Below are 17,919 nucleotides of genomic sequence, written 5' to 3'. Positions count from 1 at the left end.
TATCTGAAGTCTCTTTTATACAGACCTTAGTGGTCCCTAATACTGTATCTGAAGTCTCTTTTATACAGACCTTAGTGGCCCCCTGATACTGTATCTGAAGTCTCTTTTATACAGACCTTAGTGGTCCCCTGATACTGTATCTGAAGTCTCTTTTATACAGACCTTAGTGGTCCCCTGATACTGTATCTGAAGTCCCTTACCCAAAATGTAGCCATGGTGCACAACTACAGCCACTAGAACCAGTCCAAAAGTTTGTACAAGTTTACCTTAAATTTTTCCTTACTTGAGAATATAAACATTCCACCACTGCTTACAAAGTGAAACGTGAGGCTACATTGAGGGAACAAAACAGAATAAAGAATAAAGAGAAGAAACAAGACCATGATGATGAATATGAATATGACTATGGCAACAGTGGCACACAATAAACAAACGAAAAAGGTGTGCTAATAATTCAAGATGACTAATAAATAATAATCTGTTTGGGGCGTACAATGTAGGAAATGCACTTTTTAAAAGGAGGAATCTGGCTGAAATGTGTGTGTGTGTGTGTGTGTGTGTGTGTGTGTGTGTGTGTGTGTGTGTGTGTGTGTGTGTGTTTGTGTGTGTGTGTGTTTCAGAAAACAAAAAGAGCCCCAGCTTTCATTACTGACATCAGCTGGACTTTATTATCATGCTCTACATCTGTAATACTGCTGCCTTTAAACAAAAATGACCCTCATTCCTTCAACTTTTGTAATATGACTCCAGAAATGTGTCTTCAATCCTATAAAACTTTCTGGATTGAGTGGTTAGTACAACAGTATTTGTAAAGAAGTGGGTCAGGAAATTGAGAAAACGTAGACGGGTCCCAGTCTTGCTGACTGCTAGGCTGGCTTGCTTAGCTCCTCCATATCTCTGCAAAATAAATGAAAGGTTAAAAGACTGTTTATACATACTGTACATACAGTCTATTGCCACAACACTGCCATTAAAAACAGAATCTAAAGATTTGTTTCAAGAAAATAAATCTAATTGGGTCTCCAGAGATAAATATGTGAATGCACACAGGAGGAGCATTTTAATTCAGTATGTATAGATTTGTCCTGGGGTTTGGGATTTGTTCCTGCAGCCTGGGAGACGCAAAATTGCCTTCGGAGAAAGAGAGAGAGAGAGAGAGAGAGAGAGAGACAGAGAGAGAGAGAGAGAGAGAGGGAGAGATGACATGTGTGCATCAGTTGGTATTATTTGGCAGAACAAGGCAAAAACCCAGTGGGAGTTATCTCCATGAGTGTAAACAGGACTAGGCTCTTCCTGCAACATGACATGTCCTGACCAGGACAGTCTGAAACAGAGAGACAGTAGATGCACTAGAAGCAGCTAAATAGAACGTATATGTGATATTAACATTTTTTAGCTTCATCATTCATGTGCAAAGATATGGCCCTATAGTTTATTTCAATGCACATTCAGTCCACACATTCAGATCAAATGATCAACTGGACACCTATTTATTCATCGTGCATATATTACCTCTATTTATAATTTTCATAATATATGTATATTTCAAATTTAAAAAAAGCAAGTTTGCAAAATCAATGAAGAAATCTGAAACAAGTCTACTGCCAAGTGGGTTTTACTAGCCTATTAATACAAGGCCTGCAATAATTATTTTTTAAATTTGAATATGTGAAAATATCTTATGTTGATATAGTAGCTATATTAACATATGTCTTACATAGTATACAGAACACAACAACGATCAATGACTATTTGGTATTTATATTGCGACTTTCACTGCTTTTGTCCCTCCCAGTCTGCCGTAATCAGCCTTAACATTCAAAACCGGAAGACAGGAGGTCCTTTTCCCCGCAGACTCCAACATGGTGAGCTGTGCTTCTTCACGATTCCTCTTTGACATAATCACTAAACATCACTTTTTACAGCTGTATTACCATAAACGTACATGTCGTATGTTGAAATTCCACATCTTATAGAATGAACGATGTCTAAATTGTAGCCAAAAACATTGATTCATGTTCTTTATGAATGATTTTAAAATCATGTCACCCCGCTTGGGTTTTATCACACACAGCTCTTTAGCTTGAATGTGGCTATCCCTGTTAGCTTGCTAAATGGATAGAAAACTGCTCTTCAGTAATGGTAGTGCAGTTTTTTGTACGCGACTTAAGGCTTTTCTTTGTACATTTACAGTATATTATCACTACATGTTAAAGTCAAATACGAAAACGTGGAGTATTTCTGTAAAGGTTAGCACGGCTAGGCCGCAGCCGGTTGTGCTAAGTTCCTGCGGCATGTTAGTAGCAATGCTAACCGGACTGACCCGAGTGTAGTCTCTCTTAAACGGAGTTTCTATGCATTATACATTCCGCTATTATATATACGGGTGGCTATGTGACGGTCACCACCGGTTGTTGTCCTGCTCCTTAACCGGTGTTCTCTCCTATTTTCCAGGCAAGAGGACCGAAGAAGCATCTGAAGCGCGTCGCAGCGCCGAAGCACTGGATGCTGGACAAGCTCACTGGAGTTTTCGTAAGTAACATTTCTTCCAGCATTTTCCGTTCACATTCATTTTAAATATGTCGTTGGGTTTCATCTCTGACAACAGTTATTGTCATAGCTCTAAATTAGCTTTGTATGTTGTTAGTTATTAGTTAGTTGTTAGTTGTTTCATGTAAAATGCTCTTTAAAGGATGTAAATGCAGGGCAGACGGGTGTTGCATACTTTTGGTTTATATCACATACAGATTTTAAAATGTACGTACCCAAAGTAGTCTTTCTGTACACAAATGTAGATTTTCTAAATCATCCACTTAAACACAAAAGACTTAACAGTTATGAAAATCGGTCGTACTCGCTATCAGGAGCAACGTTACATTGTTACTTCTACTCGAGGATGTCTCTAGTTTGGACATAATATTGGATGTAAGCGCTGAGCATTTTGGTCCCCAACAACCAAGATAATATGACCTATTATTCTCTCAGGCTCCTCGTCCTTCCACCGGTCCCCACAAGCTGAGGGAGTGCCTGCCCCTCATCATCTTCCTGAGGAACCGTCTCAAGTATGCCCTGACTGGGGATGAGGTGAAGAAGATCTGCATGCAGAGGTTCATCAAGATTGACGGCAAGGTCCGCACCGACATCACCTACCCTGCTGGATTCATGGGTGAGCTGACTTACAGACTTCTTCAGAGCTTTCATTGCAGCTCCGATCTACTGTAGGATATGTAAGCCATTATTCACAAACTCCGCAGAGTTGATCTTTGGTTAGCGTTCTGCTGTGAATATACAAATTTACAGATGTCACGTAGATCGTAGGGCTGTAAATTGTTGTTGGATGTGTACCTTTTAGACACTTCTTCAGGCATAAGGAGCAGTGATGACTATTTGGTTTTGATCAGCAATGAGCTGAAACTACACAACCAATTCCTCTAAGAAGTTCTGAGCTTCGATTACAGTCATCAGATCATGTTTGGTGCGAGTTAATGTGTTGCTTTATTGCTCAAAGTACGTCTTTCAGATGAGATTGCTTCTAATTTTGTAGACAATATTTAAGCTTTATTTGCCCTTGCTTAGTTTCTGTCATTAGATTTTCTTCTGAGGAAAGTGTCCCCTCAGTTTAATATGTGCATTTTTTGAACATTGGAGATATCAGATGTTTGTCTGAAAGGTCAGGCTTTCACAAATTGGTCAATTTGGATTTGTGATGAATGGGGGCTAAGTCTGTTGGATTTATTGATGGTTTGTAGCCATTTGCAAGTGGAATAGTGATTATTGAATATACTTTGCCAAAACCACTGAACAGATGAAGCAATGGGAGCTTGTCCCTCTTGACTAGATTCAAAGTTGAGAGGCTGGGACCAAACATGGATGGCTTTATTCTTAATGGGACTGCATATTTTAGGATTTGTCTACCTATTGCTTACACTAAGTTACACATGGATTTTCTGTTTTACCACCCACTTACCCCTGGTGTAAATGTTTGAATACTGGCAGATTGGGCTGTCCAGCTCGTTTCATTTAATTGACATTGCATCTTGATGAAGACTTTCTCAACATAGTCAATAGCTATAGAGATTGTCAATCTTGATTGTAGTATAAAAATGTTCAACTGTTTTTTTCTCCCTAAGATGGCAGCAAAAAGTATCAACTTCAAAAGACTCTTCTTTAAAAATCATTAACTCTTCTTCAAAAGAAGAGAAGGATTTGTAGGGTGCTCACTGTCCCGCCTCTTTCAGACCTGTCAGCCACCTTGACACTGGCCAACAGCCTCCATATGGAGTTGTGGTGTTTTAATTTCCAAATCCAAGGGAAGCCCTCACAGCACGATAGCTAATTTATATACGGACTAAACCCTCACTGTGGGCCAAAAGCAGAGGAGTAATACGTTGTAGAAATTCTGTTGGAATAAAATTGATGGCTACTCTTTTTAAATGCATCTTGGAGTTATTATGAATTATGACTACTTATTCTAAATAACCAAATTTACTATTTCATGTAACTTAAATTAATACTGTAATTTTGGATAGTGTATCCACATTGTCATACTTGGGCTTTCAGTAGTTTATGGAACTAGAACCAAAAAGTATACCGGTAGTGTGAAATTTTTCCACATGTCTGCACATCTAATCTGAGTGTCTTTGAAGGTCTGAACCCTTCTACATGTTCTGTTCAAGTCGGTGTGAATCTTCAAACGTAAGGTGGTGCGTTTGGTTGCCTCTGGTCTAAATGGAAAATGGTCCTTTTTCTTTTTGTGTGATTTCTTGCAAGATGGTAAATTAGTAGCCTGAAGAATAAACTATTGGTGTGGACTGACAGTTGTCCAAAAAGGCACGAAGTACTGTTAAACTTTGCATATTGTTTCGACTGCGTAGGTTGGAATAAATAGAGTATGAGTGTGGCTAGGTTTTATGGGTTTAAATTGACTAGACATTATGGGAGTTAAGTGTTGGGTTGTAATGAAGGGATGGAAAGAACCTTGCAAACATGAGCTCTTATAGTCTGATCAAACCTACCTGGTGGAAAAGGCATGAGACAGACCATCAGGAGTAAAGATGTGGTCTCGGATGTAAAAGTGGAACTATTTGCAGTGCTTTAATTGGCTTTAACATTTGACTTCTTTACAACCCAGAGGGTGTTTAACTTCAATATAAGTATCTCTTATACATTCAATAAAATCGGATTTGGGTGCTAAGACTGTTTTTTTTCTTTTCTGTTTCTCAAGATGTGATTAGCATCGAGAAGACCGGCGAGCACTTCCGTCTGATCTATGATGTGAAGGGGCGTTTTACCGTCCACCGCATCACAGCTGAGGAGGCCAAGGTAAGAAATGGAAAAGGGATCTGAGAATTGGCTTCTCTTTGATGCCAATTAGCAGTCGTAACAGTCAAGTAGCACCATTTTAAATCAAGAAATTACAGAAGACCGGAAACAAAGGGTAAGAGGTTGAGCAGTGAATGGGTTAAATGCTTTCTATCTTTGAAATCTTACTTTCTCAAGAATGTGGCCACAAAAAAGTGACTGATTGAGATTAAAACATTATCAGTAAAAACGGGTTCTTGTTGCGTGATTTTATTATACTGGCTGAGTTATAATAGTGGTTCTATGATGATTAATTGCCATGTGAAATAGCCTTTGACAAGCTGGTGTTTCAAACTAGCTCAATCTGAAAAACCTTGGTCAAATCTGGTTAAGATCCCCTACTGTGAAGAATTACAACTTAGATTGGCGAGGCAGTTGTTGCTGCTGAAAAATGTCTAGTGGATCTTTGTGTGGTGGATGTTTTCCACAGACCAGGACCGAATAAGAGAAGATTTGCGTTCAGTCATGCAGTCTCTAAACTGTTCCTTTGTACTTTTCCTAATCCTCCACCTCTTCCTCCTGCAGTACAAGCTGTGCAAGGTAAAGAAGATCATGATTGGCACCAAGGGAATTCCCCACCTGGTGACCCATGACGCTCGCACCATCCGCTACCCTGACCCCCTGATCAAGGTCAACGACACCATCCGCATCGACCTGGACTCCGGCAAGATCACAGACTTCATCAAGTTTGATACTGGTAGGTTCTCTTCACAAATAAAGAGCCAGCACTTATGTACTTTTGACGGCGAAAGATTCTGACATGATTTCTGGCCTTCTGCTTCCTCCAGGTAACCTGTGCATGGTGACTGGCGGTGCTAACTTGGGGCGTATTGGTGTGATCACCAACAGGGAGCGTCACCCTGGCTCTTTTGACGTAGTACACGTCAAGGATAGCACAGGCAACAACTTCGCCACCAGGCTCTCCAACATCTTCATCGTTGGCAAGGTGAGACAGTTTTCTGAACAGTCGTACGGTCTGTCATCATAAACCAGTTGCTGAAGAACAGTCCAATTTAAGAGCTTAAACAGTACACATGCGTTTAGGTATGCTTACAGAAGAGGCGTCAGGATTGGCATTAAAGTTTCCTCATGCCCACAAAAGCCCTATCGGCTTGTTTTATTTTGTCAGTTGAGACCAAAATTAGATGACTTTGGAGCAATGATGACGTTTGGTTTTGAGCAGCAATGAAAATACACTACCAATTCCTCTAAGAAGTTCTGAGCTCCTTGACTAGAACATCTTCATCAGAAGTTCATCTTTTAAACACTTATTTTAACCACACTGACTTTTCCTACAACTAAAAGTCATCATCTGAGACAAACTGGTTTGAGCTACCTTTGCTTGCCTAACAAACAAGACCAATGTGGGTTGACTGCACACGGTCAACATACTTACGCTATTTTATCTGTTAACTGGAGCCTGACAAAGGATTTTTAAAACCGGGAAAAAATATTTGGTACATAAAAATTCTGATGTGCTAATATATGGGCAGATACGTTTAAAAAAAAAAAGAAATCCAGAAATGTGTAACAAAACTTAAAGAGATTTCTCAAGTTTTAGATATGAAACAAAACACAATAACAAAAATCAATGTTGCCAACAAGTAGCTGTAGAGCACCCTCTGGTGGACTAACTATGTAACACTGACACTCATAACATGGATGACTGTTTTATTTTTTAAATATTCATTTATCGGAATCATTTTGTCAATGATTCTGATCTAATTTTTTTTTATCATTGGCTGTAATAAATGCAGATACCGTCTAAGATCAGCCGATAACATTGGCCTGCCGATATATCTGTTGAGCTCCAGTGTTGACGAACACAAAATATGCAATTTGCAGCTCAATGTGATTGCTTCCTGCTCTTCTCTTTCCCAAATGTGTTAAGCACATTGATACTTCACAGTATAGGATGTCCTGAATGTGGTACTTTACCACTGTAATTAAGTCCCTGTCATTAGCAAGGTCAGCGGAATAACATTTTTATAATTCACAGAAAGACAAAGTAGATATTCAGTGACATACGGTTTAGACACGTATGAATGTGCTCTGTCCCATCACATCAAACCCAATAATGATTAAGAGGACCTGCCTGTGGAGTGTTGCTAGTAAAACATTGCTCACTTCTCTCTGCGGCCTGTCATGTATCTGGCCACTGATGGGACCAGAGCGGTCAGCAGGACAGTTGTCTTGCTGCTGCTGACATTTGGAGTTTCCCACACACGGACTAATTTGTGGCGGTGTGCCTCACAATCAATATCGGCCGCCACCCATTGCGTTTTAGTTTTTAATGCTATTTAAAACACATTTATTCAGCTGCATTTCCTTTTCCCTGCTCTCCTTGTCACACACAAACACAGCTCCTCCCCTCCGTGCACACAGCGTTTGTCTCCAGTGACAAATCTGGTGACTTTTTTACAGAAAGTCACCTGATTTGTCACTAGTCACTCTTGTCTTGTCCAGTGAGGTATTTCTCTCCTGTGTCTGCTGAAACAGTCACCTCTTTTGTGAGGAGCAGCCCCTCCCTTCTCTCCTCATGTGCCCAGTGTGCAGGCAGGTAGAAAGGGGAGAAGGGACAGTGTGCGGGTGTAGGTAGGAGAGACAGCCGGATGTGACAGGAGATAGACGGATCTCAGCTGGCCTGGCCCTGGGCAAGCCCGCCTTCTTTAAGAATTCTTTTGTACTATAAAGATTGACTACCTAAATAATAATTAAAAGGTAAAATAAATTCCTGTATTGAAGTTGTGATTATTTGGCTAAAAGTTTGAAACCACTAACTTTGGTGCAAATGATTGCGTAATGATGTCCCAAATACACAAATAAGCGGATGAAGCCCTTCTCTCTAAAAATTGCTTCCTAATCTGTGGGATGAGACATTTATACTTTCGCTTTCTTCACCTTGATGATGCCTCTGTGCTGAAATGTTGCCAGTCCGATAAATGTTAGCACAACAAATTGTTAAGCCGTTGCTGCTTTTTCTTTAACAGGTAACTCGCATGTTGAAATGTCAATTTTCTTTTGGTCACAAAATTATCCCTCTCCCCTTTATTTATATTCTCACAGCACATGTTTGTGAAGCTGTGAATGAAGTTACAATTAAGAAAATGATCACAAAAGACTTAAGACCACCTTGTCCACTTGCATGAACAACAAAAACAACCATTTTCTTCACCCCCCCCCCCTACAGGGCAACAAGCCGTGGGTGTCCCTGCCCAGAGGAAAGGGAATCCGTCTGACCATCGCCGAGGAGCGAGACAAGAGGCTGGCCGCCAAGCAGGGCAGCAGCTAGACACAGGACGGCCTGGCCCATGGTTTCCAAATAAACTGTTATTTACAAAACAATTGTTTTGTTGTCGTTTTTTTTGGGGGGGGGGGTGGTTCTCATACTTGATAGTGACAGTGGTTAGAAAGGAAAGGTGGGGGGGAGAGAGGGAATGGCAGAGGGCCACAGGTCGGACTCAAACCCGGGCCGCTGCAAAGGACTCATCCTATATCACTATGACTGGGTGAGCTAGAGGTCACTCAAACTGCCTTGTTTGTTGTTTTTGTTTTTAATAAATTGACTAATTGTTGGTAACTAGTCTTCCTGCACATTGGAAATTGACCTGGCTCCTGCAAGTCCTGATGCTATAGACCCTTTTATAAATGTAATAACTTAAAACTATAGCTGATGTTTATTAAGGTGAGCCAGTCACGTTATTGACTTGGCTTACTAGGACACTTCAGATTAGAGCCATCAGGTTAACACCTGTGCACACAATACACAGACCTGCTAGGACAGCTGACATGATAAAGCTGATTAATCATTTGATTGTTTCCAGCTTCTAAAATGTGAGGAGTTGTCTGCATTACGTTTAACGAGTACATTTAGAAATAGTTTCTAAATTAATATTTGCAGGTGTAAAACTATAAACAAGTCCGAGTGGCTGCCAACTAAGTGGTCTACTGGAGTTTGTTGGAGGTCTCCAACCTTTCTTCATCTAAGGGATAAAGTTGTCAAGAGCTACTTGGGTTACATTGCTTAGTTTCCATAAAACAAGCTAAATGACACTGTACAATTATGAAACTGCAACGCTATGGCCCACAAAGTTAGCCACCTCGCTTTTAATGTAACATGTCATTTTGTGTGGAAACCTGCCCCTGATGTAGAAAAACCTCAATTTTAAAGGCAGTTTTGGCTTTGAAATGTAGTTTTCTTAAAACAGTTACACCTTTTGGATTAGCCTAAATGGAAAGAGGTCATGAATGAATTACACATTTTTAGGTTTGGGTACACATGTATGCTCTTGTTTTTTAATATTTTTGTTCTAAGTGAAAAACCAAATGCATTGTATAAGTCTTGCTTTTGTACAAGTCAGCAATTTATAAATGAAATGCAGCAATTATTAACATAACAGCCGAGTCCAGCTGTCTGCTGTGGGAAAGCTCTCTGATTCTGGATGACAGTAAAGAAGATAAATATTCAGGTTCCTGGGTCGGGGCTGGTAACACAACATCTCAAACCTCCATCTTTCACCCGGAGACAGTCCATCCTCCCATCTTTTATCTAATCCCTCCATCCTCTCCTCTCTTTCTGTCCCATCATGCACACATCCATCTGTTAATACTCTTTAATCCTTCCTTTTGTCTTTCCTTTTCCAGGTTTCATCTTTTTTGCACTCTTCTCCCCCCTTCCCTCCCTTCTATCTCTGTTCCTTTTTTTATTGTTTCCTTCCTTTTTTCTCCCTTTGCCCTATCCATTCCTACTTTTGCTCCCTTCATTTCTTTGATCCCTCCTTACTTCCCTCAATAGTTTACTTCTTTTCTTTCCACTCTTTTTCTTGCCCTCCACCCTTCACCAGTTTTCCTCTTTTTTTTTTAAACTAATCCTCTTTAATTTAACCTCCTTTTCTTCCTCTACTTCCTTCCTTTTATCAATTGGTTATCCTACCATCCTTCCTTAAATACTTTTTATTAATTTTCTTCCAATCTCTGTCCTTCCAACCTCTACCTTTCTTTTTTCGGACTTTCCATCTTTCCCTCAGTTCCATTCATTCCTTTGTCTTTCTTGTCATCCTACAGTTTTCTATATCCCTCCTTACCTCATCCTCCCTCACCTCCTTCCTTCCTCCCTCATTTTATCCTCCTCCTACCTTCCATCCTTTCATCCTCTCCCCATCCTTTGAATCTATCCATCATTATTTTGCTTCCTTCCTAAATACCTCCTCCTTTTAACTGCCCTCACCTCTTTTCTAACTTACATTAAGTCCTACTATCCTTCCTGAAGTAGTCTTTTTTTCCTTTACTTCTTCTACCTCCCAATTCTTTCCACCTTCCATCCTTCCCTTTCATCCTTCCACTATCCTTCTTTGTATCAATCCCTGTCTAATCCTTTTCTGTTGTTCCTATTGTTTCTCTTTATATGCTTCTCTCTGCCTTCCCATGCAAACCTTACCTCCTCATTTAACACATCACCAAAAGCAAAAAAAAGTGAGAGAATTCCGCAGATTTTCATTTTGGATTATTGCTGAAAACTTAAAAAAAAAAAATTATTCCTTTCTACTTCCCTCCTGTCTCCCTCAATCTGTTCATTCCTCCATCCTTCTCGCCACATCCCCCTCTTTCTTCATCCCTCCATCTCTCTGTGTTCGGACTTCAGTACCAGTCCATATGGTGACTGCTGGGAAACGGCCTGCTCTGCGCAGCAGAAACCTGGCCTGGCACACACAACCTTTGTGTGTGTTTGTGTGTGTGGGAGAGAGACAGAGAGAAAGATCCTGTTTTGGTTCTCGGATTCACCCCTGTGTGTGTGTGAGAGAGAGAGAGAAAAATTCTCTTCTGGCCCTTAGATTCACCTGTGAAAGTGCAAAAGTCCAATGCGCCTTCCCCCCCTGTGACTTCAATTTCCAACCCTGCCTCTCCGAACACATGATTCATACCATAACAACACTCACACACACAGCAGGAACGTGTGTGTGTGTGTGTCGGTGTGTGTAGACGAGCATGGCTCACTCCCATGACTGCTCTCTGACACTGCAGAGTACTGTAATCCATCATTTTTGGCGTGGAGATGTAATGACAGGAAGGACAGTGAGTCTATTCAAACAGTGGCGGAAGAAGTATTCAGTCCCTTGGATTAAGTAAAAGTACACAACAATACCACAATGTGAAAATACTCCACTACACATCCTGCATTCAAAGACTGGTTCTGACGGAAAAGACTTTGCCTTTCCAGTTTCCTTAAATCCCAAACCTCTGTAGATACACCTTTAAAAAAACCTGACCTACAACAATTAGGAGGAGCGTGGCTGGCCCGGCGAGGACCACGGCGACGGACCACGGCGACGGACCACGGCGACGGACCACGGCGGAGCACGTGGGACGGAGGGGACCGGAGCAAGCAGACATCTTCAGACGGGAAACCAACAGATCCTGGGTCAGTAACAGCTTTGTGATGATGCATTTCCCAGCTTTATGTAGCTTAAGAAGGGGGAGAATTTTCTCAACACATGAAGGAACACTTGATCCTTCCGTTTATCCCAAACATTCGTATCAACACACCTGGAGACGCACGGTTTTCACTGGACAGGAAGGGGATGAAACACGGCCTTCTGTAGAGTAACTGCAGCTGCCGGACAAACGTAGTGGAGTAAAAAGTACAAGTAAAGTAACAAGTGTTCAGATTTTTCCTTTCAATTTCCATTTCTAATTGTTAAGCGTGTCTGAAGTACAACTGATGAGGGTTTTGATGAACTTTGACCTCGACGTGACTCGAGGACGCAGCGTTATCAGATCTGTGTGAGAGGCAATGCAATGAAATGAAGATAAAATACTTTTTGAGTTTATTAAAGAATCGAAAGTGGCAGCGTTGTCCCCATTTTTATAGGCCTGGGACCAGTTCCTACAAACAAATATGCGCACACACGCACGGACGCACGCACGCACACACACACAAGCACATAAATGCACACGCACAAACAGAGTCTTTGAACTTTTGAAAAACGAGACACGCCAGACGCATGCTTTGCTCCGGTCCTGCTCTGCGTCCCCTTGTGAGAAGAGCAACAATCACATTTGATTCAAACACAGACACGCACATACGCATGCACGCACGCATGCACGCACGCACACGCACGCACACGCACAAACACACACACACACACACAAACACACAAACACAAACACACACAAGCTTTGAAGTGCATTAATTTGGCTGGATGTGAGAAGAGCAAAAGAAATGTGAGCTGCAGAGGAAAACATCCACTCAAAGAACAGAACAGAAAAGCAATATGTTGAATATTTCTTACAGAGGATTAGACACACTGACATAAAACTGAGAAAACAACAGTCACTATAAACGTGTCTACCTAATGCATTCATCCTGCACGCTGCAACTAACTAACACCACGCAGGAGGTTTATCATTAGGTTGTATTTCACTGCGTCCAGAATTCAAGACTCACAACTTCATCTTGGTCTTCAGGTTGATGCATATTACAAGATAATACATCCTAAATATTCAACATTTACATTTTTAAATGTATGATTTGCAATGTGGAGCGGGGGGGGCAATATCTCAGTAGAGATCCTTCCATCGGAGTCAAATATAACGTAAATATGATTATTTAGAGCTAAATAATATCTGGCCAACATGTACTTCAACAAAATAAACTAAGACTCGCCAGATAAGATTAATGTATTTTATTTGTTGTTGTAAAAACTGTTGTCATGTCAAGTCATGTTACATCTCATGATGCTGCAGTCACTTCCTGTCATGATTGAAGATTAAAGATTACAGATGTTTCCTGTTTTAACAAGCTAACAACAGATTAGTGAATCAACAGTTTGAAGCTATAGCTTGTAAGAATTTCAGAAGGACTTAACGTACAAATGTAGTGCTGGATTTATGGTGCAGCCCAATCCTGTAGAAAAACATTTGCCCTGGTTGAATGAAGAATGATTCTCAACCCCTTCTAATAAAGGGATGTCTACTTGCGGTCCTTTAGTGGTAATGGACACAGATCAACCAAAGCGTTTTTTTCTCTTTTTTAGATTGTTTCATTTGAAGGATTTTCAGAGGCCTGAAGAGGTCAAGGTATCCAGTATTTCATAAGAAGGAATTCAATTAAAGAATAGGCACAAAAATATTGGTATTTTTGGTTTTATTTTTATCAGATTGGGACACTTCAGATTTATCTTGGGCAGCTCTGGTTGGTTAGTAACCGCTGAAAAAAAACTCATCACATACATGAGTCACTTTGGGTTAGAGCATCAGGATGTGACACTAATGGGACTTACTGATTAAAGGGATGAAGGAATGCAGGAAAGTGGACAAAGACTAAATATTAATAATAGTCAGAGGTAGTGAGGGAGAAGAAGGGAGTCAAAGCAATGGAGGTACATTTGGAGGCGGTGCCCCGGGTCGGAGAAAAATGAGCTGAGCTGCTGAAACAATGAACTCAGTCATCTGATGGTGGTGGAGGAGGAGGAGGAGGAGGAGGTGGTGGAGGAGGAGGAGGAGGAGGATGGAGGGAGGACAGATGTTTATAATCACTTGCTTCCATGTGATTGACTGACTGACTGACTGACTTGCTGTCGGCTGATTGGCTCGTTGACAGCCGGGTTCACAGGCCCAAGGCGTGCTTTTGACACCTAGTTTAGGCCCTCTTGTTGATTCAACGACTAATTGACTTGAGTTGACATGTTGGCTGTCATGGCAACTGATTGGCTAACTGACAACAATTAATACGATTAGTGGAACGCCTGGGTAGTCTCACATTGCCAGACCTTCCTCCACAGCGGTCCGCAGGGTGGTCTGCCTAGTCCACACTGCATTCTGGGATGGGAGAAAAAGGCGCTCTGGTTTTTGGCATTTCTTTAAACCAATCACAATCGTCTTACGGCGCATCTGCAAATTGGCCACAAGAAGGAACTTGGAACTTGGATTTGCCCTGCGGAGATCTAAGAAAAGGTTAACCATAGTCCTCATCAATCCACCTGAGTTGGACACAAAGAAAGAGGAAGGAGGTGGACCTGGCGTGAATGAGAGATGTCCAGCAGATCTTCCGGCAGCACTGAAACAATCCCCTAAGTGAATCGTCGTGGATACAGACTAACACCTTGGTAAGTAACTCTACACGATGATGTAATGTGGCCGCTCCCTTCCGCTTCTTCTCTCTTTTCTCCAGTGTGTTGAACATAACATTTCTGCTACACCCCCCCCCCCCCCCCACACACACACACACACACACACTCCCTCTCTTGTGTCTCTCATAGGATTTCATGTTGATGTTTTCAATTGTCTCAATAAAAGGCAGTTTATGTTCAAATTCCTTCTTTCTCTCTCTCCCTCTCTCTCTATCTCTCTCTCTCCCTCTCTCTCCATCCCCCTCTCCATAAGACAGACACAGGCTGCATGAACAAAAACATTTAGGAAGGCCAAGTTCATGTCTGGGAGGGGTTGCTAAGGGGGGCCCTGGGAGCGCTCTGAGGACCAGATGTGCTTTTCTTTGGGGATGGGGGAGGAGGGGGTACGTTCGCAAGCCTCGTCAAGAGGAACGGGGGAGTTTTCACAAGGCTCCAGAGAAAGTGGAGAGTCTTGGAAAGTGTAACAAAGAAGTGCGCTGAAACTGCACCGTGCAGAGATTTCACCTGGAGCTGCAGGAGGACATCTGTGCAGCTGGAATAGAATCTATATCCTCTAGCTTTAGCTGACAAGGCAGGGGCGATGGTTGTTACACAATGAATAAAAAGACAAAATTTATTTAAATGATGGTAAGACTGTATAAGTTAATTAGAGATAAACCCCCCATTAGGTGGAAAAACCTTGCATGATGAGAAAATGTTCATTCCTTCATGTCGATAATAAGCTAGTTAGCGGCACATGTTAAGTCTTTGTAGCTTGGTTTAGAGCAAATGGACACCTTCCTTATTTCCAAAAAATAGGCCGTTACCTGCACAGCGCTTCCACATGTGGAGAAATAAAACATCCTTCCGTGTCTCACTGTGATTGGTTTGTCATTTTTAAGAGGGGTTTAGCAAATAATGGAACTTTTAAAATGATAAAACAAAGAAGTGAGATGTGTCATTTTCGTAGAGATTTCACGAAAATTGTATCTCTAGTCTCTGACATATGTTAGGTGACAATAAACGACAACGGACAAATCGATAGATCGGCCAAATGTATGAAAACCAAAAAGCCTTTTGAGCTTGATGGCCGTCCTTATTTATTTGAACCCCAGAATACAGACAAAGAACTCGCCTCACAACAGTGAAAGAGAGGTGCAACAGGCAGATGAAGCAGCTGCTCCAAGCGCGAGCTACAGCTAGCCTTCAGTAATATTATCACTGTGGAAGCCACATGCATGGTTTATCAAGGTTTCCATGTAGTTCCATAGGTACTGATATGGTCATAACCACTACTATTTTCAAAGAGTAGTTCAAATAAAATACAATTTGTCGCTGCAAAGGATTGGAGGACACCCACTAAGGGACACACCTAAGGGTACTACCACACAGATCGACACTGCCTAGCCTCCTACTCACCAACACCAGATCGATCACACACAAAATGGATGCGCTGCAAATACACACGGAACTGCTGCTTTAAGATTTTCACAAAAGCCGAGCTGAACACACGTATCACTAGCAGCTAGCAGCTAACCGGGTAAGCTACCCACCGGCAAGATCGAGACAGGGTAGCTGAATTAAAACCATGTCTGAGTTGAAGCCACATCTTCTTGTCATGTAGGGGCCCTGTTCATGTTGCACAGACATTTTAATTGCATTGTGTGTCTGTTAAGCGGAACAAAGGCACTCTAAAACTTGCCCTGTTAACTGCTGGTTTAGCTCAGTGGAAGCTTGTACACGTAGCTGCGGCTACTCCATGTTGCCTGCATCTCGCATATTTATAGCAAACAAGATTAAAATACAAAATGGCTGGAATTCTCCTTTAATAATCAATGCCATGCATGGACACCGAAACGTTAGGGTGAAATATCTTCACAACACCACTTGGAGACATATTAAAACAATTATCACTTTAATCAGAGTAAGTATTAAATTCCTCGAATCTCATTTTTGGAATAAAACTCTTAATTCATGCGTCATCCCTCAGGAGAGGAAGTGAACAGAGCACAGATTGTAAGATTTATAGTAGATGATGTGAGCAGCTGGCTGAGCGAATCAGTTGTGAAGCAAGGAGGAATTAAACAGCTCCAGAGAGGGAGGAGAGGGCGTCTCCACCCTTCTCCTGTCCAGGGGACGGGGACACACACACACACACACACAGTTTTGGGCCCGAGAAGCTCCTGCAGAGATACGACATCTTAGAGAGACACTCTGACCACTTCTGTTGGGGTTAGCTTTTCTTCCCTGCACACTAGTTGTCACTTTGTGGGGAGAAAAGGAATCCACTCTGAGAAGTTAGACATGTTGGTTAACCAGAAAGCTTTGGCTGGAAACGTGGGTGTGTTCAGGGACTACAAGGAAAGCAGGAAAACAGGGACCTCCCTTTAAAAAATGTACAAGCTACGCAGTGAAATCAGTGAAATCTATAATCATAACCTTGTGACTGTGTTACGCAATGAATGTGTGGCCTTTCTGAAAATCATGCGTCAGATGAGTTAAGCAGTTGGTTTGTTACCTACTCATCGGCAGATGCCAGAAGGCCCGGTGCACTCTTGGGCTCATTTGGGCTGCTGGAAAAGAAGAAAAACAATGTGGCAACACTGGCGTTTCACACTAGTTTGACAAAAATATGTAAGACTGTCCGGCTGCAGCCTGGAGCCTCCCATCTGGTGCTGTCGGGCTTTTACTTTTCAAAATAAAATCTTGCGTCTGCGCCGCCACGTCTTCGCACTTTGGTGTTTTTGGTGGTTAAGTATGTAATATGATGTTTTAAATGTGCAAGCGTTTTCATTTTATAGTAAGATGTTTTATTTGCTGGTTTTATGACTTCTCCAGTGTGTGTATTATTTCATTATGAAAGCCTGTAAGAGCCTCATGCTCTGGTGCCATAATATCACGTGAGACTGTTTTTTGCCTGATTATAAAGCACATAACATCCCCGTCTGAAATTGGGCCAGTGAGGGACAAGTGGGCTCTGAACTCAGTCTGGACCTTGTTTTGTTTGACCTACTTGACTTTTGATTGATAAAATATCTTTTAGTAATTTATTTCACTAACCACAGCATGTTCTCCCCTCAAAGCTGTGTCAAAATAACGGAAGACTCCAGCGTTGTTTGGGCACAGACAGACCCACACAATAATAGAAAATACACAGCGGGTAGCAGCGGGATACATTTCACTTCATAAACATTACGAGGGTTCACCTGGGCAGTAAAGGAGGATAAAGGAGTAGATTTATAAACAGAGAATTCACATTACAACATTTGAAACAGAGAAACTGTACAAAACACGAATACGGGTAAGACGTTAGAGTTGATGTAATGTCTGTGCTGGTAAGTCATATGAAGGGTCAATAAAATAAAAACAGAAGTAGACATAAATAGTAAAAACAAGAATACAAATTTGTGAAGAACGACTTTGATTGTTTTTTCTTCTCTACCCGATGTTC

At 41.5% G+C, this 17,919-nt stretch overlaps 1 protein-coding gene, 2 long non-coding RNA genes and 2 other non-coding genes across 6 annotated transcripts in view; 4 read left to right on the top strand and 1 right to left on the bottom strand.

Annotated features, from left to right (window-relative positions):
• Positions 1–825, top strand: part of LOC117935106 — a 5,827-nt gene extending 5,002 nt beyond the window's left edge. The window contains exon 3 of the long non-coding RNA XR_004654668.1: positions 815–825. This is a non-coding gene — a long non-coding RNA (uncharacterized LOC117935106). The remainder of the gene's footprint in view (positions 1–814) is intronic.
• LOC117935120 overlaps positions 1–16,229 on the bottom strand; it is a 19,806-nt gene extending 3,577 nt beyond the window's left edge. The window contains exons 1-2 of the long non-coding RNA XR_004654682.1: positions 15,841–16,229; positions 11,967–11,971 (exon numbers count right to left, since the gene is read on the bottom strand). This is a non-coding gene — a long non-coding RNA (uncharacterized LOC117935120). The remainder of the gene's footprint in view (positions 1–11,966; positions 11,972–15,840) is intronic.
• rps4x (ribosomal protein S4 X-linked) lies at positions 1,739–8,706 on the top strand. Of its 2 annotated transcripts, none has more exons than XM_034857221.1 (7): positions 1,739–1,865; positions 2,455–2,532; positions 2,986–3,166; positions 5,225–5,322; positions 5,887–6,058; positions 6,150–6,307; positions 8,552–8,706. In XM_034857221.1, the coding sequence occupies exons 1-7, from the start codon at positions 1,863–1,865 to the stop codon at positions 8,651–8,653; spliced, it is 792 nt and encodes a 263-aa protein (XP_034713112.1). In that variant the 5' UTR covers positions 1,739–1,862; the 3' UTR covers positions 8,654–8,706. The 2 variants fall into 2 exon arrangements, with proteins under 2 accessions (XP_034713112.1, XP_034713113.1); XM_034857222.1 differs by lacking the exon at positions 8,552–8,706 and adding an exon at positions 7,397–7,421 and having other exon boundaries at positions 6,150–6,330.
• LOC117935269 lies at positions 3,374–3,449 on the top strand. Its single transcript, XR_004654720.1, has one exon. It is a non-coding gene; the product is annotated as a small nucleolar RNA SNORD61 (small nucleolar RNA).
• LOC117935270 lies at positions 6,518–6,587 on the top strand. The gene has a single exon (XR_004654721.1). It is a non-coding gene; the product is annotated as a small nucleolar RNA SNORD61 (small nucleolar RNA).
• Positions 16,230–17,919: the final 1,690 nt, after the last annotated feature.

This window comes from Etheostoma cragini, chromosome 19 (genome assembly GCF_013103735.1).
Source record: "Etheostoma cragini isolate CJK2018 chromosome 19, CSU_Ecrag_1.0, whole genome shotgun sequence".
Classification (NCBI taxonomy): domain Eukaryota; kingdom Metazoa; phylum Chordata; class Actinopteri; order Perciformes; family Percidae; genus Etheostoma; species Etheostoma cragini.
This window is presented reverse-complemented; position numbering and strand designations above follow the sequence as displayed.

Excerpts from the sequence above, each read along its gene's own strand:
- rps4x (XM_034857221.1), top strand. Across the intron at positions 2,533-2,985 it reads ACAAGCTCACTGGAGTTTTC|GCTCCTCGTCCTTCCACCGG; the intron begins GTAAGTAACATT and ends TTATTCTCTCAG. Across the intron at positions 6,308-8,551 it reads ACATCTTCATCGTTGGCAAG|GGCAACAAGCCGTGGGTGTC; the intron begins GTGAGACAGTTT and ends CCCCCCCTACAG.